Here is a 23,772-nt window from a genome sequence, read left to right on the forward strand (position 1 = left end):
TACAACTGCTTCCACAAACTCATAATTTTTCCTTATATTTGAGCTATAAATCTTGCTATTCTTCTCACTCGAGCTGTAAGTCCTGAAAATCACAAATGTAAGCAGAGATTTCTCAGGCCTAGAGATATAAATGAAACAATAATTGTCCCTGTGCTACCCATGGTAACAGGTATGTTTAGCATCTTTCTTGGAACAGAGCTCTTTGTCCTGTCATGGCAGCTTTTTATCAGTGGGAGGTATCCAAATGCTGTTGCTATGCCCTTTGTTTTGATGTGGCTTTATAAATTTGTGCCATAACGACATCCTCTCGAAAAGACAAATACTAATGGCCAAAAAAAAACCAAAAAAAAACCAAAAAAAAACAAAAAACAAAAAAAAACAAAAAAAAAAAAAAAAAACAAAAAAAAAAAAAAAAAAAAAAAAAAAACAAAACCAAAAACAAACAAACAAACAAACAAACAAAAAAAAAACCACGGGAAAAAACAAGTAAAGGTGGTTTTATTTCAGGAATGCAAGAAACCCCTCTGATGCTTTTCCTCTTTAAAAAAAATTCATGGGGCATTGCAAAATTAGAATAGGTTGAAAGAAAAGCTTGGGAGATCTCCTGCTGTAGCATAAGTAAAATCAGCAAGCCTGAACTTGCAGTTTTTATAAAATCATCCTGTCAGAGGACATAGTTTTCTATTCAGACCCACTGTATGGTTTGTCAATATGCAAATCTGTCTTTATTTTTCTCTGCAAGGGCAAATCATACAGGTGTGTTGTTTTTTCTTTGTTTTGTTTTGTGTTTTTTAAATAACGGAATACATGTACTCTTTGCTATATGTTTGTTCTTAATTCCTATTGAAATTTGTTCAGCAGTCTTCAAACTGTTGTCAAGAAAGCTTTATCTCCTGTAAAAGTAACTCTGACACTTGTACAAGATAATTTTAATATGACTATTCTTTCCTTGTTCTGAAGCTTTTGCTCTTTTTAATACTAGGCTCACACAGCTGAAGGCTCAAAAAATAAAAATATTAGATGAAACCCTATTATAGATGCAGGGTGTTTTACAGAAAACAAGATAACTGAATTATGGATATTCCCCATCTATTCTTCACCCCATGGATATAGTAATGGCTTAACCTTGAATGGCCAGATGTAAAACAAATCATCTGTATGCAGATTTAGAACACTTAAACATATGGTAGATGAGATTTGTTCTTTAACTCTTCCAGATTAATCTAGGTCAGTGGAATTTCATAAAAGTGTAACAGTTTGTTCTATTGTATCTCTTGCATTAATTTATTATTTCCTTGTTAATACTTGAATGCCCCTAGTATGCATACACCGAACAAATCATATTAAAAGAGTGATTAAGATTTCAATACCTGGAAAATCCAGAATTAATGTTGCCAGTGTGATTTCCTGTACCATCTCTGTTCCTGTCAGTATAAATGCATTATAATCTGAAGCTGAATATTTTCTTCTTCCTTACATTATGCAGTTTCTGTACCTGTACTCCAATACTCCTGACATGTCAGTTAAATTCCAGAATACTGGGCGTGTCTTCTGTTTAGAGGATTATTTAAAATTTTAGATTGAGAAGTAATAACTCCTTTCTTTGTTTTTTTGCTGGATTCTAACAGTTTAGCAGGCTTCTTTATTAATAAAATTATTGGGTGCAGTGATAGTTCAGCTATAAATGCAATCTTGATTTTTGAGAATTTTTTTAATCACATTTAGGTTACTAATATGTGTTCTTAAGGCAAAGATGGCATGTTATCATATGGAAGTTGTTGTGCAAGGAAATTTATATCCTGTCTTTAATTTTAAATGCAATCACAATTCATATATACAAATTTAAGAAGCTCGTGAAAATGATGAGTACTTCTGTAACAACCTCTAATGAATGTGTGTACTGGTAGAATCTCTCTGTTGATAAGGTTTTCTACTATGTAATTTAAATTTGTTTGTGATAAAATCACTTTATATACATACTTTATATATATATATAAAGTATGGGTTCATTTCATTGGCGTCAGTAATTTTCTAAACCGCCCCCCCCAAATTTTCTTTGATATTGAGTATCATCAAAACAAATTAAAATATATGGGTCTTGATTCACATTATATGCCCTTTAGAATAATTCTTCATTATACCTCAGATTAAATCTTGCACCTTTGGTTGCTATTTACAAAAATATCAATTCATCTTGTCTTCGTCTAGCGCATGTAACTTAGAGGCAATGGGTAATTCTGCCCTGTTTTCCCACAATAAAACCTAATTCATTTTTTTTTTTCTTTGCAAATCTACCAAACAATTTCTATCCCTGTGTTCCTTTCCTGACAGGACTCTCTTGCAGCCCCCAGTGCAGGTGCTGTAGCATCTGTGCCCTGTACAGTGTCTCAAAGTACCTACAAGAAATCAGAAAACTGAGCTAGTCTTCCCTTATGCAAGTTTAATTAGTTTTCAGATTTTTGTTTTAATTATGTGCAATTTCCCTCTTTTAGAAACAAACCCAACAGCCTTATGTACCATAACTGAGCCATGCACTTGACATGTCCTGAGACCTGATTAGTGCAGCACATTTGCTGTGCCTCAGTGTATTTGTACTCTGTATTTTGTTACTCTCCACAGCAATAAGGATGACACAGTGTGTAGAATATAATTGATGTGCTCTTTCTCAAATCGATGTGGCAAAATTTAACAAAAGGTATTGAGCAACCTGGTTTAGTGGAAAGCTCTGGAAGAGGGCTTGGAACTAGTTAATATTTAAGGTCAGTGGAACCCAAAATATTCTGTGAATATATCACAAAATTACTAAAATTACTCTAATACAAAAAAAACCCACTTGAAAATCTCTACCTTGTATTCATACAGCTATGAATGTCTTCTTGCATTCTGGAAGCATTTCCTACTTCATTTATTGCTTTATTCCATCAGTGAAGATGTATTTGTAACACTGACTTAGAAATGAATAAAATTTAACTCTTTGTAAATAAAATACAGAAACTCTGATTTAAAGTTTCCTTTTCCAGAGGAATATGGATCATAAGACCTCTGGGTTTTAGTTAAAGAACACCATTTGAAATACAACTTTCATGCTAACAACATACATAATAACAAAGAAAATCAAAGCTTATCTTACTTCATTTTGTAGGTTTTTCAGGCCAGTACTGTGAAACAGAAATGAATGAGTGTGATTCAGCTCCCTGCTTGAATGGTGCTGTTTGTCAGAATGATGTCAACAGCTATGATTGCTTTTGCCCTGAAGGTAAGTTGTTCAAAATAATTTATTTTTATTATCTTTGACAATTTTCAAAAGTGCCTGTAGTTTGCAAAACATCTTCTTGACAGGCTTCAAAGCCATTGTTTAAACTAACTTTCTATGAAAGTTGTTCATTCCTTTCCAAAGTCTCCTTGGCATCTTTGTCCACCAAGTCAGTGTGTCTACCAAAACTACTATGATCATTAAGATTAGAGACAAATTAAGAATGGAGAGAGATATGTTTCTAAATGTTACCTTTCTTCAGACAGAACATAATGCTATTAGCAAAGTTTGAACCAGTGGCGAAAGTACAAATGAGCAGTACATGAATTCCATGGAAAATATAATCAATAAAATTACAAAAAATATTTTTAGCTTCCTGAATAATGTGCAGATTTCTGACTGATGGACAGCAAACTATGATGCTCATAATGACTTTGATAGGCCAATACTAAAAATCTATTAGAACTTTCACCAACAAAAAAAATATGATTTTCAGCACCTGTGGTCTGTTTCTTTATAAATGCACACTGCTCATTGTTATCAGTACTGTACAAAATAAAATAGTGATTTCAGAAAAAAAATAGTCAAATAAAAAACTAAAATGTTTTGTAACTTTTAAAATTACGCTTTCTTTCTGAAACGCTTTCACAAAAGGTTTTCTTATGAATATTTTTAAATGGATTTTTAGTTAAAAAGAAAGCCAAGGTTTTCATTTATAACCTAGTACATTCTATGTTTTATTATTTTTATTATTTTAATCTTATTAAAATTATTAAAATTCTAATATTTTGTAAATATGGACTCATGGTAGTTGATTTCACAGCTGACAATATTTCAGGCATTTATATATTAATACAGGCATTCCAGTAGTGATGACTTCAGAAACTCATCACAAGAGATGAAATTGCCATAAATAATTCTCATAAATACAACTTCTGTCATTAGTTAGCTTAAATTAGAAGCCAAAAGAGATATTGGAAGGTAGCTGGAAATTAACCTTGGAAAAGATCATTTTGCAGTTTAAGCCTGCCTGACCAGCTTATACAAAAATAAATCTTGGCATACACATTGATGATTTCGTGGCTTACGTATTACCTGTGAGACATGGGTCTGATTAAACTTTAAATGCAAATAAGAATTGGTTTTTATACATTATTAATGAATTAAGGGTAATTCTAAAGTTTTATGACTTAAGGATCAGTGCAAATTGTTTCCATGGTCAGTTTGAGAAATTGTAGGAATATGGCTTGCACTGAGGGTACTGATAGTTTAGCATTAGTCATGGTCTTCCTGCAGCCATGGCCTGTGACAGCACTAATGACACTCATTTTGTAGCATGACCATGAATTAGAATACATTTACAAGAGCATGAAATGTCAGATATTGGAGAGGAGATTTTCTAGCAGTTTCAACTACAAAAAAAAAAAACCACCTTTGGACCTCTGAGTTTGCTAAAACACAAGAACTGAGGTTGTTTAGTCTGGAGAAGAGGAGGCTCAGGGGAACCTCACTGCTTTCTACAGCTACCTAAAAGGAGGTTTTATTGAGGTGGGGCTCTGTCTCTTCTGCCATGTCTCTAGTGAAAGGATGAGAGGAAATGGCCCTAAATTGTGTCAGGGGAGGTTCAGGTAAGATATTAATAGCTAAGAAAAAATCACTGAAAGAGTGGTCAGACGTCAGAATAACTGCCCAGGGAGGTAGTGAAGTCACCATCTCTGGAAGTGTTCGAGGGGTGTCTGGATGTGTCACTTGGGGAGATGGTTCAGGGGTGATTGTGGTGACAGTGGGTTGTCAGTTGGACTGGATGATCTGGAAAGCCTCTTGTAACCTTGATAATTCTGGGGTTCTGCAAAATAAATTTAAAAAAAGTAGAAAAGCAACTATTTGAGAACTGATTTTAAGAGAGATTTTAAGAGTTGATTTTTATTTTGACAGCAGATATCCAAATCCCAGCTTCACTTCATCTGTAATGTTGTCAAAATGGCAGCAGATACAGTAATTCTTAAGTCTCTGCTCAACTAAAAGTTGAACTAGATTAATGAAAATACTGAATCCTAAATTTGTGCTTTTAAAGTATATTTGACAAGAAAAAAACCCATTTTTCTATTAATGACAGAGCAGAAAATCTTTTAGGACAATCTTTCCATAAGAATTCAAGATCATTTTTTACAAGAGTAAATTGAAAACAAGGGACCTAAAGACATTGCTTTAGAAAAATAAGGCACAGATATAGCCAAATAATGCATATACCTTTGGTTTTATTTCCAAGGATTTGAAGGCCTGAACTGTGAAATCAACTTTGATGAGTGCACTTATGGCTTTTGTAAAAGCAATTCAACTTGTTTAGACCTGGTTGCAGACTACAGCTGTGCCTGTCCTCCAGGATTCACTGGTAAGATTTCTTTTAACTTGGACAAGATGTTAAATAGCTAAACTATTTTTTTTTTTTCTTTTCTGAAATTATTTGCACTTCATTCAGGATTTTAGCATTAATAGAAATAAAATCAACTCAGAGTTCTGTGAGATTGAAAATCTGCTATAATTTCCCTCCTAATATGATAAAAATGAAAGCAGTGTGTGTATGGAAAGCAAAACTGTATTTTGCACAGAAGAAAAAAAATGTTCAAAAATACCTAGTCTATGAAACATAGGTGAGCAGGTAGCTGGTGCCTTTTTTTTTTTGAGAAGATTTTATCACAGCCATACTTGATTGAGATGGTAACAAGAACACAATTTTAGTAAGATGACACTTTGTTCTCTTTAAGAAAGATGCCATCGGATCCTTACGATAAATTCTTGTAAGTTGCACAATTGTGTGTCTAACAGGTTTAAGAAAATGGCTCTTGCATCAGGAAGAGTCTTGAAGTCCCTATTTTCTTCCAGAAGCAGCTAACAGGATTGTGGGGAAATCACAAAATTATTTGTCTCCAAATTTTTCTCAAAATGAAATATCTCCAAAAATGTGACATCTAAAGGACTATGTCAGGAACTGAACACTGATTTTCAGCTGCTGATTTCAGAGAAGCAAATGGATCATCAGTAGTCATAAGTAGTGACAGGAAGACAAGCAGTGGCAATCTAAGAAATCACACACAGTTACTGAATCTTGTAATAAAAAGCCAAACAGATTTGTCCAGAGAGCTCAAAATGTGACCAGTGGAGAGGAAAGGAAAAAAAAAAAAAATGGAAGAGATCTATTATGGAGAAATGAAGAGTCAAAGAAGAAAGCAGAACAGTGAATGATGAGGAGGCAAAATTAAGTTAATTTTAAATAGAGCATTTCAGGTTGGTAGTAACACCAGTGATGCTCAGTTTAGAAATTCTTCATTCATATTTTGTCAATGGTTAAAAGTGGGAAGACGAGACATAAGGAATGCAGGACAATATACAGAGATTTAGAATCTGTGAAAGTAATAGCAGTTGCAATTGCCACCGACATCTGTGAGTTTTCTTGATTCATGCAAACATATTCCTATATTATTCAGCATCACAAAACTGAGATGTGATGTATTTCCTGTAAAGATCTTATTTTCCTTTTTAATTCGGTAACTGGCTTTGCCATCATAAGTTTGCATAGTATGTTTATTTTGAATCAATTTTGAAAATAACAGAGGTGATTACAAAGTATTTGTTACTATAGATAGAAGAAGTTTAATGCAAAAATTTAAAAGAAGATGCTTAAAAAGCTTTCTTCTGTACCGCTAGAATCAAAATGGAAAATGTCTAACTTTTCTGCAGTGGCTTGTTTACAGTCATTTTGAATTGGGTAATGCAGGGAAAGCTGTTCATTTGAAAATACAGCAACACTATTTTGGGATGTGATAGAGCCCCCATTGTAGAAGCAGAACTACAAATTAATGTGTCTGTGTGTCACTAAGGAAGCCTGGTACAGATTATGTATTCCTTAGGAGGAACTCTTCATCCTATATTAATACTGGTGCAAACAGTTTGCCAGTCTTGTTCATACCAAGACAAGAAGGATTCAGGATCTGTCGACAATAAAAAAGTTACAAGTGAGTTATAAGTAGATTTCAATGGATACCTTGAGGCCTATATTGAAGTCATAGAAGTTCACATGACAGCATAATAGGCTAATATGAAAAAAGCTCAATTTTCTCCTGCATTTCCTACGTGAAAGACTTTCCATCACGAATGTGCTATCGATCTCACTTCATACTGGCTTTTTTTCTGAGGCAGGACAGCTCCCAGAAGAAAACAAATAAGCCAGCCTACTGACTGGAATTAGAAGTAGGGCCAAGGATCCTTCTCATTACACTGAATATTTTTGACTGTGCTCATGCTTTTTGTACAATTAACTCAGTCAGTCATTGTGGATCTCATCAGGTCTGCTCTCTCCAAGCTTTCCAACAACTACTTCAGTCTCTCTAGAAAGAGTCTGCAATGCAAAATACTGGATATTTGGGCTTCTATCTTCTACAAAAGGCAAACACTGGCAAAAGAGTGTTCCATATACTTCTGACTTTTAAGATTTATATTAATGGCATGCAAAGATATTGGTATAGTAACAGTGATACACTCAAAAGCTATTTAAGGGCTAAAGGAAACATAATGTGTATATATGTAAAATTGTTATCCGCCTAATATTTAAGCAATGTAGAAATTGCATAATCAATGTAGAAAAGTACTTTAGAGCTGTTAGCTGATAATAATTAGCTCTGTTGAAAGCACATGCTAAAAAGTTCATCAACAGACCCTCTCACATCCTGTCAATTATACCTTGTAATCTTTTGAGACTTGATCAAGGAGGTAGCATTTGAAAAAGTCTGCTAATTGTATATGACTGATTTTTAGTTTTTTTGTTTTGTTTTGTTTTGTTTTGTTTTTTTTTAACACACTTTGTTTTCCTATCATATTAAAAGCTATTTCCAAAAAAAAGTTGACCTTTAGCATCTTAGCTGGTCTGGTACAAATTTGTCTTAGGTCTGGTCGTTTGCTTATTTTCCTGTTTGCTATCTGTACGTGGCAGCATCAATCCTGATTGGGATCATCTGTGTCATGCACTGAAGCTCTGATGGAAGGGCAGCATGGAACAGGAGGGCTCCCTCAGATGAATCCCCCTTGGACCAGGCTGTGGTGCTCTACAAGTGGTGGATCTTTGTCCTTCCCTGAGAACATAGCTGGGAAGAGGCAGTGCCACATGTGCAACAGGGAGCAGGGGTGGATGTTGGAAGCAACTCTCTCCTGGAGAAGAAAGCCACCAGGACAGGGACACCCAAAACATGGAGTGGGTCCTGAGAGCAGCAGGGAGCTTGCAGCTTTTGCTGCCCACTGAATAGTTTGTTGCTGAAAGAGTGAGCACCATCATTCTGCCAGCCTTTGGAACTTGCTGCATAGAATTTCCTTTACTCTGTCTAAGACAGGGAGCTCTTGAAAAAGACCAGGAATATACTTTCTTACAATCAAAGCTTGTGCTCAAATGCCCTCCTGTGGTAATTTGCATACACAGGATTATGGTAATTATCCTATAGTAAAGAGCTGCTGGACAAATGGACAGATGGCAAAATTGCTACCTCCTTCCCTCACGGTATTTTATTTGATTTTGCCAATTAGAGGGGTTTTGAGAACATCTGGAAGTTAAGATAAGTAAAGGCAGTCCAAGTCTGTTAAACTGGCCAGCCTCAAAAATTGAAAAACATCTTTCTCAACACATCCAAACCTGAAGATAGGTGAAGTAGGGTATTTTAATATTGAACAGTGGGACACCTTTAATCCATTAGGTAGTAAGACACCTCAAAATAAAACATCAGTGGGAGAGTGTTGAATTCATCAATGATACAGAAGGAGGAGACAGTTTTATGAGGTGTGATTACTGACCATTGTCATTATTTGAGTGGATCCTCTATGGTAAAATAAGTAATTAGAACTAAAGAAACTCTGTAATTCACTGGTTTTGGATGAGAAAGCACTGGTTCTTAATCTTAAATAAATGATGGGATTATATTTTTTCCATTGTTGACCCCTTTTCTATTTTAAATGTTGGAAGAGATGAATTTTATTGTTTATTTGATTATTAATTAAAAGGATTTCAAAGCTGTTCATGTATATAGATGAGCCTTATGCTAGTGAGGTGACAGCAGTGAATACTGGGTAGAAAAAACTTGATTCCAAAGTGATTTTTACTTCACCAGTTAGCACTGAATTTTGTAGTTGTAGTTTATATGCATGAGATTCTTAATCTGACTTCCTCACTTACATCATGGTTCACATGAATTCTCTATGTGTAAAATGCTCTTTCCTCTAAGTTCTGCCCATGTCTCATTAATGTTTACCATTGTAATGAGATGGCATAAATCAACAGTCAGAATCTACTATCAGTCACAGATTGACCAAAATTTACACAGGAGACTAAACAAATATACAAGCCTTTTAATATGCTTTCTGAAGATCAAATCTGTATAGTTTCCACTGACATGTCTCATACTATTGAGCTTTAGGAATTCTCCAGTAGATATTGTGGCTAAGCAAGTGGACACTGCAACACTGAAAATTTGAAAACCAAAATTATACAAAGATGTTCAAGGTCTTGCAGCTCAGCTCAAGCCATCACAAGACATAGGATAATATCTTTCTCTGGGCTTTCAAAAATCTTTCCTGTATATTCTTTTCCTGTGGTGTTCTAAGCATTGTTTTCAGTAAGCCTGCAAAAGGTGTTCTATTTTAGGCACATGGATGTTGACATAGATTCTTTAGTTTCTACTAAGACAACTGCATAGTACAAAATTATTGAGTCACTACATCCTCTTTTCCTTGTTAATCACAAGAAGTACTATCCCAAACAATTCAAAGGAAAAAACTGGCCTGAGAGATCTATCTCTAGGCAAAAAGTGGTTCTGGCAAGGCAGGAGTTGGCCTTTTCTCCCAGGCAGCTAGTGACAGACAAGAGGACACAGCTGCACCAGGGGAGGTACAAGTTGGACATCAGGGAGAATTTTTAATGGAAAAGGTCAAGCATTGGAATGGGCTGACAGGAAGGTGATGGAGTCATGAACACTGGAGATGTTAAAAAAATGACTGGACATGGCCCTTAGCGCTGTGGTTTTAAGTTGACATGGTGGTGATTGGTCAAAGGCTAGACTCAACGATCTTGGAGGTCTATTCCAACCTAATTGATTCTGTGATCAATGGATGCTCACTCACCCTTTGAGTCAATCACAGAAACTCAATCTTGCTTGCATCAGATTATTGTTCCACATCAATCAGCACTTATGGCCATCGCAGAGGCAGCTTAAAAGCCAGGTCTTTTCTGTGATGTCCCCTAACGACCAAGTTCATTTAAACAACGTGTCTCTGAGCTCTAGTTAAAGCACTAAGGTTTTTCAAATCAAAACAAAACCTGGAAGCTGACAACTAGAGAGAATGATGGTTCCCCAGGCTCCTGGCCAGCAGAGCTCTGACTCATAGCAGGCTATGGAGGAGTGAAGGGCTGACTGACTTCCCCTGCTCAGCTGGAACAGCATAGATGAGCTGCTGGTTGCCCCAAATACTGTAAATGACAGGTTGCTGAGGGCAGGTTTCCCACAGTGGATGTTAAAACTTAACATGCTGGAAAATAAACAACATTTATGCATACATGGAAATGTATTCACTGTGTATTTCTGAGTTATTAGAGAATATTTATTGTCATGTCATGTGTAAGTGTACCTGCTTTACTTTGAAGGCATTCAGGTTAGAACACTTGAATGGGAAAAAAATTCAGTAGAGTGCAGAAAAATCTGTTCAAGTTTCAGCATGCTGCAAATTACATTACATTAAAATTTTGATTAAAAAATACATAAAAGTTAATAAATTGCAGGAAAGAAAAGCAAATAAATTAGGTTTTTTAGTAATTTTAAATATAAGCAAAGTTGCTCAGTTTTTTTATGTGAGACATTAAATGGCACATTTCCCCAATAGTATTCCATCTGCAAATACTAAGCATGATTGTTTTAAATTAGAGAGTGAATAATAATAGTTGGAACCACCTGACAAAAGATAAGTTAATTCTTCAATCAAAACTTTAATTAGCTTGTACGGAATTTTCTTTATCTTTGCTCTTCTGAAGGTGTTCTGAGATTATTTTTGTATTCCAGTTTATCTCCATTATTTCAGACATAATGGTAGGTTCTTTTTGTAGTGATTCCAACTGTCATGCATAATATAATGCATGTAGAGCATCCGTCAATATCTTTCTGGGTATGATTATGTACTTAATTACTTTTAGATAAAATAGAAAATAATTTTGATTAGGCTTGATTTTCAATTTAAAAAATGTTGTCAGTTGCTAGGAGGCTCTTATTATAAAAAAAAAAAAAGGAAAAACAATAATATCTAGAAAAGCTCATACAGTGATTAAAACACATACAGAAAACAGTAGAATGTGTGGCTGAAATGTTTAGTGTTCCTGAGGTACTGTGGAAAATAAACTCCATTTTTCCTTAACTCCATATTTTTCTGTTAATATCATTGATACAATGACATTAACAATGAAAATACAATGAACAGTAATATGCCAAAAGAGTGAGCACTGCTTTAACTTTTCACAACTGAGTACATCTGAAAAATAACATATGGATATCAAGACAGAATTTCAATCAAAATTTTTGTTATAAATGCCTCAGGAAACCTGTTAGGACTTAATTTTCTGTTATGACTTGAACAATCAGTGAATAAACGCTGACATAAAAAAGCAACCTCCAAGCAACTTCCCCAGTGCACATTTTTCATCCCTTACAGATATTCTGTTAATGAATTTGAGAAACAGAAGTGGCATCTTAGATAAGAATGTTTTTATTTAGGGTTTGTTTAGCTTTTTTCTTGTATATGTTTCCTCTTGAGAAAAAAATCCACTGAACTATTGATGTTGGAAAAACTTCATTGTTCAACACTGCCTTTGCAATACCAACTAGCTTAATACTGGATTTTTAGATACTAGATTATATTTACCAGTATATACTAGGTTTCCTTTTTAGACAATGAAACAATTATCTTGTGACATCCTTTGCTTTGATAGAGTCATACTATAAAAGGTATGACACTACCAGTTTTGGTATGACCACACTAAATAGGAGTCTTACTTGGTGCCATCTTTAGTAACTTGCTAACCATTTTTTTTGTTGTTGTTGTTGTTCTTTACTCTTTGGCTTTCCTCTTTGTCATGATTTTTTTAATCTTTATTTTCTGTGGTGTTCAGGACCAGGTTGGATAGGGCATTATTCAACTTAGTCTCATGGAAAGTGTCCTTGTCCATGGCATAGGGGTTGGTACTAGATGACCTGTAAGATCATTTCCAAATTATCCCATGATTCCACAGATCTAACATGGATCTGTCCACTAGATGAGTCCTGAGGCCCTTGCTCTTAGGTTGACACCTGATCAGTGTCTAGCAATGGCAATGCCATGTGTGCTGGGCTTCACAGCTTCAGTGGGTTAGTGGGGACATTACACCACAGCTTGACTCTCTTCACTTAAATGGTGAGTTGACTGGAGGCTATTGAGGAGTCTTGAGGCAGGAGGGGAAATGTGTTAAATGCAAAATGATGTTTTTTAAGGCTGTTTACACAACTTTCATAAAAAGTTTTTGTTTTGGTTTGTTTTTTTTGTTTGTTTGTTTGTTTTTTTTGGTTTTGGTTTTTTTTTTTTTTTTTTTTCCGTTGGCACATTGGTAGCCAGGCAAGAAATGGCATTGACTATTTGCTCTGGTAACAATGGAGCAACACGTTGCATCTAGTTATCCTAGTAACCTCCAAAGCCTCAAAGAACAGGACATACACATTTCACGTGATGACAGTAAGGCTACAGAGCTCAGGTGCCTCAGGGTGGGCTATTACAGTCACAGAAATATACCTGTCTCAATAAATTGTTTTGATGTTTTCCCAGGAAAAATACAGAGAGGGCTACAGGATGAGTGTATTTATCCTGCAAGTCCTCTAACAGTCCATAGATTACTGGTTATGTGCTCTGCATTGGGTCTGTGTACCAGAAGGAAGTTAATGTTTGCCATTAACCACCTTGTACTGAACCTAATTACTCTAGTTTTGATTAAAGCACACAATGAATCCAAAAGCATTCAATCCTGATTTGAATGCATGAAAAGAAACCAGAATTTCACTGGCATTTTTTCTAGTAGTAATCACTATTAGATTTAGAATTTTATATTAAATATTTTTTTAAAATTTTTGTCTTTAACTTTGAGCTATTGCATCCCATTACCTTTTCTACACAAAATGAAAAAGCCCTTGCTACTCAAGTATTTTCTGTTTGTAAAGATACTTACACACTGTAATCAAGTCACTTTTTGGTTTTGTTTCTTCTAAATGAAACAGATGGAGCTCTTTAAGCCTTTGCCGACAGCATACTTTCTTCAGTTTTTGAATAAATTGTGTAGCTTTTCTTGCACCCTTCCCACTTATTCTTAAATATGGAACATTCTAATCAATGTTTTATGCAGAGATATTTTACACATCAATGTTCGTTTTTGTTTTATTTAAATATATTTGAGGGGTTTTTTTCTCAGAGCACGGCAAGAGTGCTCATATGCTGAGGTCTTCAGCAGTCCTTTTCAAATTCCTTTTGTTGTTTTCCCATACACAGCTCAGCTACAGTTCAGTAGTCATAATCTGCATTTTTTTCTGTCCTTGTATCTGAAAACTACAAGTGACCAGAAGTGACCTGCAGTACATTGAAAAATGTACTGTTTAGCTAAACAAAAGTTATCACAAGATTTCACTTGGTGCATGGGCTTGGTTCCCTGTGGAAAGGAGATGCAGGAAAGGAAGTGAGAGTGGAAATTAGGTATCTGTTTAAAAGTCAGTATAACAGGGTAAGGACTTTTCACGTTTGCTTACAGAAAAAGAGACTCAGGGAAGTATAAAATGCCTCATTTGCCTCATTATGGTTTTCTCATGGGAAAGATTTGAGGGGTGAATTCAGATTAAATGTGCCTAAAGCTGTACTGCTTTCTTTGGAAGGGAAGGCCTTAAGTATCTGTCCCTCTATAATTTCACACCATATGCATTTATGGTGTGCAGGGAGAATGTGTTTGTCTCTTCCTGCTAGTGTTAGCACTTTTATCCTTTCTCTTGTCTGCTGCAAGCCTGTGCTCATCTCTCTTTTATACCACTAATGTAGAAATGTGTTTTGATGGAGAAGACCCTTACCATAAGGCAAAAAAAGTTTCCAGACAATCCAACTCATTGCACAAACATAAGTCGTTGGACTTCCTTCAGTGTTATAAACAGAATTTATGCCCAGTAAATTATATAATCACAACACTAGAACAAAATGCTAATGAAAATCTGTTTCATTCTTATCTCAGCAAAAACATATAATATACTCTGTTGCTTTCTCACCTATATATATATTCTTAAAGTCCAAAGATTTCTTGTTTTCTTGGGGGAATCTTTCCAGTGTGTGTTATAATAACCATTGTAAGGATTTCCTTATGGTCTAATATTTCACTGCAGTTTAAATGCATTACTTCTACCTTGTCTCCTATGAACACAGCAAACTGATGACTTTTGCAAAAGTACTTTTTTATTTTATGGTTCCCATCACATTTCTATTCAAATTTTCCTTATTTAAGCTTTACAGGCCCATTTATTTTGCTCATCCTAAAAGGTCATGCTTTTGAGCTGCTTGTCATGCCTAACATGTTCATATAGACTCTCATTTGGCCCACAATTTTCTTGAATGCACTTCACTGCACAATGCAAAGCACTCCAAAAGCATCTTTACTCCCGTTAGATAAAAATGGAAAGACAATTTTATGCTTCTAACTGGATATGTTCTTTTTTATGTATGCCAGCAAACTATTTTTTTTTAAATCTGGCATTTGTTCCCACTTTTCTGCATCATATCTTCTCTTCTGATTGGATTACATTTGTTATATCAAACTCTATCTTCAATTTGTTGAAATTCATGAAGACTTCTAATCCTGTTCTTCAATGTACCTTTTTGTGTTGCCATCAGTAAGCTTACTTTGCTGTCCACGATCTAGATTGTTGAAAAAAATTTTGTGGAATTGAATTGGAAGTAGATTTTTTTTCAAATCCTGTGTAATTCATTCATCCAGTCTGGTAGTAAAACCACTGATAACTAATGCATGAATAAGGCATTCCGTAAAGTTTTACTCATCTGATAATATTGTAGTATAGTTTCTATGTAGACCAATTACTGATATTTCACAAAAAATAGCAGAAACATTAATGAAGAGAAGGAGCATGACATATCCTACTGGGTTTTGTTATCCACAAAGTGTGCAAATTTAGTGTAGAAGGAAATCAATTTGCTTATATAAGGCCCATTTTTAAAATGAATTATTTTATATTTAAATGTTCTTGCACTTAAACACTTTAAAGCTCTTCCCAATATTACTTCTAGGAACTGAAGTTTTAAAAATGGATTTATAATTTCATATCTTTGCTTTTTATTCTTTTCCTAAAGGCTGATTTTAGTGAGTCTTCAGGTACATTATCTACCTTCTACATGTTCACAAAGAAAACTATTGAGTTTTTGACCACTACTACCCAAGGGTATAGTTCATCAGACCAGGCTATCTGACTATATAACACATCTGACAATCCTACAGCTTTTCTTCTGTATTCAACGCTGAAGTTTTACCCTTTAATCCTAAGTATTAATTATGATAATGAGCTGCTTTACAGCTGGTCTTTTCACTGATGATTGAAGCAGAAGAAGCATTGATTATCATTATCAGTAGACACCCTTCTTCACTGGATGTCAAACCAGAGCTTTCCTTCATCTTTGATATGAATGACATACAGCATAATTTCTTGTTACTCTGGCCATCCTATAATAGGTACATGCTTTTGCTGGTCTGATTTCATGGCTGCATATTTATGTTGTGCTTTTTAGTTGATCCTTAGCAACTTGACCTGAAACTTTTTTCATATTTTAAAAACCAGGAAGTGCCGTGTTTGGTCTCCTAATATCCAGTGTCTTTCTCCCACAAAAATAGTGTTTGTCCTTATGTACTTAGAGAAAACAGCAGCTTTCTTCATTACCTTTTTAAGGTAATATGTTCAGTCTGTATCAGGCTTCAAATCAGAACTTTTCTACAGTCTTTGAAGTTCTTCTGAATTCCTTTGTTTTTATGTTGTTCCTCCTCCTCTCCCTTTCCATGGATTTTGACTGCTCTCAGCCATTTTTCACATTTCTTTCCTTATAGTCAGAGAGTACTTTTCCCCTTAGCTTTGATTCAAGTAACTTGCAGTTACCTTTTCCACTATGGCATGAGAAATTGCTGAGTACATCCAAATATCTTTGAATTTTTGAATGATGATTCCTTTCAAAAATTATGGCTTTGTAATTAAATACCCTGTGGGTCCAAGTCCTGTGTTGTTAAGGATTCTGCTAGTTCTTCTAGCTATTGAAAATATTAAAAGCAACAACAAAACAAAACAGCAAAAAAACCCCCACAAGATATAAAAAGTTTAAATTTCTTCTAAACTGATTCTACTGGGTTTGTGATCTGTATTTAGTCTTTAAATACAGCATATTATGTGTGACTGTGCAGTATTTTCCACAAAATGTCAAAGTCTTACCTGGTTTCTATCATTATCCTTGTCTATGAGTTTCTGTTTCCATCCCCTTAAACATTTTTCTAAATGTTGGGTTTTTTCCTCTCCTTGCCTTCTCACTTTCTCTCCTGCCCATTTAATTTGGTTTTTGCATTAATTCTATTTTTACATGTTAGTTAAAAATACATCATATGGTTAAGGAAGACAGAACTGCAAGGTGACACCCTCTGCCATCCATGCATTTACTGTTGTAATGAATCTATAATTGTCCAAGTTTTAGTCCAAAAGAGACTCCAGAGACCCCACATGATCCTTTAATTCAGCTCCTTAGACTGAGGTCCATGGGATGCACTATCTATCTGGTATATCTGATTTGAGTGATACAAGGAACCTTCCATAATTTCTACATGGAACACCAACAAAAGTTCTGCTCGTTCACATCAGTAATAGTTACAGTTTTCCTTCTCTGTTGTCTTAACTTCTGGTATTCATGTGAACTCCTAGCCTATATATTTTTCCCATCGGTTTCTGATCAATTTTTGTTCAGAAAGATCCCAGTATTATTTATAACAGCCTAGGTAGGGGTTGCCCTAAATGAATGTAGTGCTCTGTAGAGAAACAGGAGACTGGATTTTGTTTGGTAGGTCCAATGAGTTAACTGTTTTCATTAGCCACCTATTCCATTGTCTTCTAAATTTTCCCCTCTGTATTTTCTGTATTTTTGCCTACATTTTATTGTTTCAGATTTGAATACATTTGAATTACAGCTCAATTAAGTCTCTTTAAAAGCAGAAAAATGAAGAAACAGCTGAATGAACTTGGGTTTCTGTTTGGACCTGAGAAATGGCATTCATCTGGAAATATGAATGCAACTTTGAGAAATATTTTTTCTTGCTATTCTTACTAAGGTGATTAAATCTCTAAAACACTTTTTTTGAAGTAGCATATTACTCTAGTAATTATGGTATTGAGTTGTGATGCTAGAATATACAAAGAACATTTTTGCAAGTGCTGTTCACATTTATTCCTTTAAAATATTTGTTAACTATCTGTTCTGATCTATGAATATCTCTAGTTTTAAAACTGTGAAGCAGAAATGAAATAGCGTTTCCAACCTGGAAAAGTCAAATTATGCAGTTGTCACTTGCACTGTGAAGGAGCTTTTCTAATTTCCCAGCATGATTTATAGTTTTAACATTTAATTTTCTTTTCTGTCAGACAAAAACTGTTCCACGGATATTGATGAATGTTCCTCCAAGCCCTGTAAAAATGGAGGCCATTGCCATGATTTTATTGGTGAATTTCACTGCAGCTGTTTGCCAGGTAAGTCACATGATATTTAGTTGAGAAATGTTCTGTGGTATTCAAAAAAGAAACAGAGTTTTTTTCATAAGCACACAACTAAGTAGTAATTTATTTTGCTTGAAAAAAGAGAAGGATGAACAGCTATTCTTTAAGCATGTGCTGCAATTGTTATGCAGATGTTGTCAGTAGAATTTGTTTACAGGATATAACTTGTATTCTGGAAGTCCTGACTTCCAAACTGATTAATAGAGAGCCTTAAAAATCAACCAACTCTGCCAGTAGCATGATTTTGTTTTCCATCTTTTCTACTAGCAAAATATATTTTTAAAATTTTGAAAGAAAATGTGGACAAGCTGTACAGTAGTTGTTGTAAGGGTTGCTGTGGTGGGTTGCCCCTGGCTGGGAGCTGGTGGAGTCAGTTAATCACACATCATTTCTGCTGCTCCTTCTTCCTCTGGGGGAGGACTCTTCACGCTCTTCTCTTGCTCCAGTATGAGCTGTCTTGCAAGGAAGAGAGTCCTCCAGGAACTTCTCTATTATGAGTTCCTTCCCATAGCCTGCAGCTCTTTACAAATTGCTTCAGCATGGTTCCCTCCCACTGAGTGTAGTCCTTCAGGAACAGCCTGCTCTCTAGGGTGGGTCCCCCACAAGGTCACAGCTCCTGCCAGGAAACTTGCTCCAGTACAGACTTCTCTCTCCATGGGGCCACAGCTGCTGGCAGAAGCTTGTTCTAGTTCAGGCTTCAGAAAGAAAAGGTCATAGCCTCCTTTGGACATCCATCTATTTTGTCATAGGCTGCAGGCAGATCTCTGTTCCACCTTGGCTCTCCATGGGCTGCAGGGGCACAGCTGCCTCACCATGGGCTGCACCACAGGCTGCAGAGGAATCTAGCTCTGGTGCCTGCAGCACCTTCTCTCTCTCCTTCTGTTCCAATTTTTGGTGTCTACAGAGCTGTTTCTCTTGGTATCCTCACACTTTTTTTCTGGCTGCAGTTTCCCAGTTAGTTTTTCTTAGGTATTTTTTCTCCTCATCTTAACTGATTTCACAGGGGTGCTACCACTGTCACTGATGGGCTCAGCCTTGGCCAGTAGTGGGCCATCCTGTAGCTGGCTGGCATTGGCTCCATCAGACCAGGGGTAAGTTTCTGGCAGCTTCTCAGAGAAGCCACCCCTGTACCTGCCCCCCACTGAAACCTTGCAGTGCGAACGCAGTTCAGTTGCTTGCAGTGATGAGAGACGCCAGCAATATCTGAATTTGACAATAAGAGTAGATGGACGTTTCTGTCTTTATGTGACATACATAATTTTATTCACAGAATCACAAAATCAATTAGATTGGAAACTTTCTCTGAGATCATAGAGTCCAACAAATAAACTGTATCTTACTGAGACATGAACCTATATGCTTCAGTGTGGCTTTTCAGTGTGGATTGGTGCTATGGGCAAGCATTTACACATTGAAATGTAGCATCTTTTAATATAACCAGCTAATTTAATATCTGACACTTGCATATATGACTATTTTTTAACCCCCTGCTTGCTTTATTATGGGCCAGCTTGTTTTCAGCCAATCAGAAAGTAGTGAGCAAAACATGAAGCAATAGTACTCTTTCACTTGCAGTTTTTTAATACCCTTAAGTCAGTTACATTGCATTAAGCCTTGTTCTACAATGTAAAGTTAACAAAGTAAGGATAAAATTATCAAGCTTGTATTTAGACAGAAATATTTACTTAAAGTGGATAGGCAAAAGAAGTGGTTTAAAATTTTTGTCCCTGTAAGAACTATATATATTTTTAAAATGCATTCAAGCTATTTCAAGCCTAATGTACAAATAGCTCAAAAGCTATTGATGTGTGGAATATAGAAACTCACAGCCAGCAGTGCCACTAAGTAATAGTATAAGGGCATTAATATAATTTGAATATATGCATAAATATTTTGGGATATTACTATATACAGAAGTATGCACATGTGTATATTACACATGTACACGCGTATACATGCTCATACTACTTTCTTAAGACATGAGTCTTACAATAGACTTTCAAGATGCAGAATATTGAAGGTTTATTATTAATAATTTTTTTGGCTAGTTTTTTAAGGCTGAATTCTTATATGTTGCTGTAATAAGTTAGTTTTACTTTTTCACTTGCAAAGACTATGACTATATTTCATCATTCTTTCCATTGTGGATAAACCGAATGTCGCATCTCATTTTGTCAGTGTAGTTTCCTCTGTATAATCACAACCACAAAAATAAATACGAAAACATCTCCCTGTTATACTTAAAAAGTGTGATCATATGCATGAAATGAGTACTGAAATGTTGTAAGAATATGTACACATATAAAATCTCAGATTATAAACATTTTCTATTATTATTTTGAACACTCGTTAGATGGAGCCTTTGTGAAGAATTTACCCATCTGCAAAAGGTAGGATGAAAAACAATGGTTTAGACAGTATTTAGCATTGCAGAAAGGCAATAGAGTACCTGAAGGACAGCACAAAAGAATTTCAGCTAATCAATTGGCTTCATCAGGAGCCCAGTTTCAATGTTTCTCTGGAAATGCAAGCAGCATGGGCAATATGCAAGTGGAGTTGGAGATGTGTGCATGCCTGCATGGATATAATATTATTGGCATCACAGGGACACAGTGGAATGACTCCTATTACTGGAGTGTTGCAATGGAAGGATACAGGGTTTTCAGGAAGGACAGACAAGGCAAATGAGGAGACAGTGTTCGTACTCGATGTCAATGATCACCTGGAGTGAGTGGAGCTTTGCCTGGTGAGGGATGAGGAGTCAACCAAGAGCTTATAGGTCAGGATTAGATAAAGGGCAGGGACAGGTGACATTTCAGTGAGAGTCTGGTACAGGCTGTTGCACCAGGGAGCCCAAGTGAAACATTCTGGGTTTGCATAGCCAGATTTTGGGAGCTGAGAGGCTACAGAGACAACAGATAAAAGATCTTAGTCAGAATTACTTAATACTCAGTATAACACTAAAGAACTACTAGCAGATTAGAGTGATGCCTTAATATAAAACAGTGCACTATATCAAGGGACCTACATTAAAGCTAGAGAAAGAAATAGTATTGATTAGGAGTTGAATTAACTTACCACTGAAACGACAATAATGTGCACAGATTCCTTCACTTAATCCCTGGGGAGTAACGGTGAAGAATCCCTACTCATTGGAAGAATACCACAGGAAATTTCAGGAAAATATACAGGTTTCTGCTGTGTGAAAGTTTGGTGTGGGTTTTATAGTCATAAAAGAAAGTATCAAAAGGTCAGTCAAAAATCTGACTTACCTTCTCAGGTCTCACTTCAACGGTAAGGTGTTCATTGGCAGCTGGGGGGTGCCAGACCAGGGTTAACCTCATGGCACCAAAATAACTCACCACAAGACAGCTTGTCCTGTTTGAGTTATCTGACCTGTTAACAACAGATAAATTCTTGTGGGGGGTGAGATGCCCTGCTACAGACTTGTGGAACTGCATCTGAATTACAGCATCTAAGTTTTGCGTTCTCTGCTAAAAGAAGGACATTGCCTTACTGAGGCAAGTCTATCAAAGGGCCATGAAAATGGAGAATGTGGTACACAAAGAGACATTGAAGTAATTGGACCTGTTCATGCTAAAGAAAAGACTGAGCAGATTAATTAGGGTTTACTACTACCTCCTGGAAGGATATAGGGAAGACAGAACAAGTCTTTTCTTACAGGTCAAAATTCTGTCAGGGCAAGAATCAATGGACACAAGTCAGAATGGAGGAAAATTCAGCATTAAGGTGGAATAAAACCCCAAACCAAAGGCACTATGAAAGTGATTAACTACTAGAACATATTTTCTGGAAAGCATGTGGTATCCCCATCTATGGAATCATATTTGAATATTGATAGGACAGTTCCCTTAGCTACCTGACCTAGCTGGGATTACTATGAGTGAATATTAGACTAGATGGCCTCAAGACATCATTTCCAACTCAAGTCTTCCTTTGATTCTGTTATTAAAGAAAGAATCCTTGCCTAGTTTTACTTTATGAATGTAATATTTTAAGGTGAATTTGAATTGAACTAACCATACCAGCACAGTCTTTAAGGCTGTAAGCATTTTGACTAGATCTAAAGAAGTTCTGCATAATCTTAATTATAGTGTTATAGTTTGTGGCTGAAAAGAATAAAAGTGTTTGTTTATATGCAATTTTTTTTCAAAGTCGTACTTTTTATGAATATTCAAGAATCTTTTTTTTCATGAGTATTAATTTATTCTTCCACTAGAAAATGGTTACATATGTATATTGAATTTTAAAAATGGGGGAATCAAAGAGAAAAACATGGGGTATGTTTTATGACAACAGTAGTCTGTGATCTGGAAACCATGGCTTGAAACAGTCAAGAAGCACAGTTTGAGAAAGAAGTAAGGAACCTCTTTCTAGAAGTTATAAGGTGTCCACCGGCATAAATTTACATGATATTTAAGGAAATTTTAATCAACAAAACGCTGGATTTTTACGATATATTCAGAAAATCATCAAAAGTGACTTTTTACAATATATTCAGAAAGTCATTAAAAGTGCTCGATCGGAATATATCAAGTTCTTTATGGAAAAATGAAGACCCTTTAAGCTGATAGAAGACAAGCATGTGGGAATCTTAGAAACATAAATAACTTTTAACAGATGACATTGCATTTCTCTATTTTTTACCACAGAATGTAATATAACTAGAGAATTTATTTGGAAGGTTTGGTAAAGGATTAAATAAGTTCACAACCAAAAAGTCTGTAAGGCAATATGAAAAACTCCTTTGATTTTTTAAAAACACCTGATATGTTTGGCTGTTTCAAAGGGAACAGACTGCTGGAAGCTGCTAAATTAATAATCTCACCCTAAATAGTCTCTCTTTTTCTGCTCTCAGACAGTTCTATGTTGGATGCACAATTTTTCTCTTTAGAAAACATTACATCTACTACATGGCTTCTTTCCCATTCCTGTTTGTGCCTCAGTGTTGTATTATCCTTGCTACACTTAACTGAATACATAAATATTTCTTTTTTTTCTTCTTTTTATTTATGGGATTACTGGATGGTTAACATGATTGCTAAAGGAGACTGATTTTGAAGCAGAAAATCCTAAAGGTTGATGGATTCAAACTAAAATCAATTTTTGTTCAACTTAATACACTGAATCAAAGGAGCAGTACTTCTGATTAAGAGTAAACATGCACACAGAGAAGCTGTAAATCAAATTCTTCCTTTTTGGAAGGTTTTGCTGTTATTAAAGTTTAGTGTACCATGAAATAAGACTGTACTTTCTTTCAAACCTTTCTGGCAACCCTTGTTATTAACTAGATGTTTATACATGAAAGTTTTTACTCTAGGAAGAGACCTTAGAAAAACTATTGCATGCTATGACTCAAAAAATAAAGTGAATCATCAAGAGTACAGATGGAAAAAGTTTAAAAAATCATTCAGTTGTTCGCACTGGTGCTGCACAATGATCCTTAACATAGAATTTGTAATGATATTTTTTGCTTTGATTTCAAAGTTGCTTGATCAGAAAATGCAGCATTTTTCACATGAAGCTGTGGCTCTGCTTGCCAAAAAGACTACCTCATGCGTAGCTTAAAATTCCAATTATCGATTTCTTACTCCAAGTCACAATTCACTT

The 23,772-nt window shown here is 35.5% G+C and overlaps 1 protein-coding gene across 1 annotated transcript in view; it reads left to right on the forward strand.

Moving 5' to 3' along the window:
• Window positions 1–23,772, forward strand: part of EYS (eyes shut homolog) — a gene marked incomplete at both ends in the record, with an annotated part of 727,941 nt that overhangs the window by 171,360 nt on the left and 532,809 nt on the right. The window contains 2 exons of the mRNA XM_083857640.1: window positions 5,523–5,645; window positions 18,010–18,114. Coding sequence (XP_083713766.1) covers window positions 5,523–5,645; window positions 18,010–18,114 — 228 coding nt within the window. The remainder of the gene's footprint in view (window positions 1–5,522; window positions 5,646–18,009; window positions 18,115–23,772) is intronic.

This window comes from Zosterops lateralis, assembly GCF_965231275.1.
Source record: "Zosterops lateralis genome assembly, chromosome: 3".
In the NCBI taxonomy this organism is placed as follows: Eukaryota; Metazoa; Chordata; class Aves; order Passeriformes; family Zosteropidae; genus Zosterops; species Zosterops lateralis.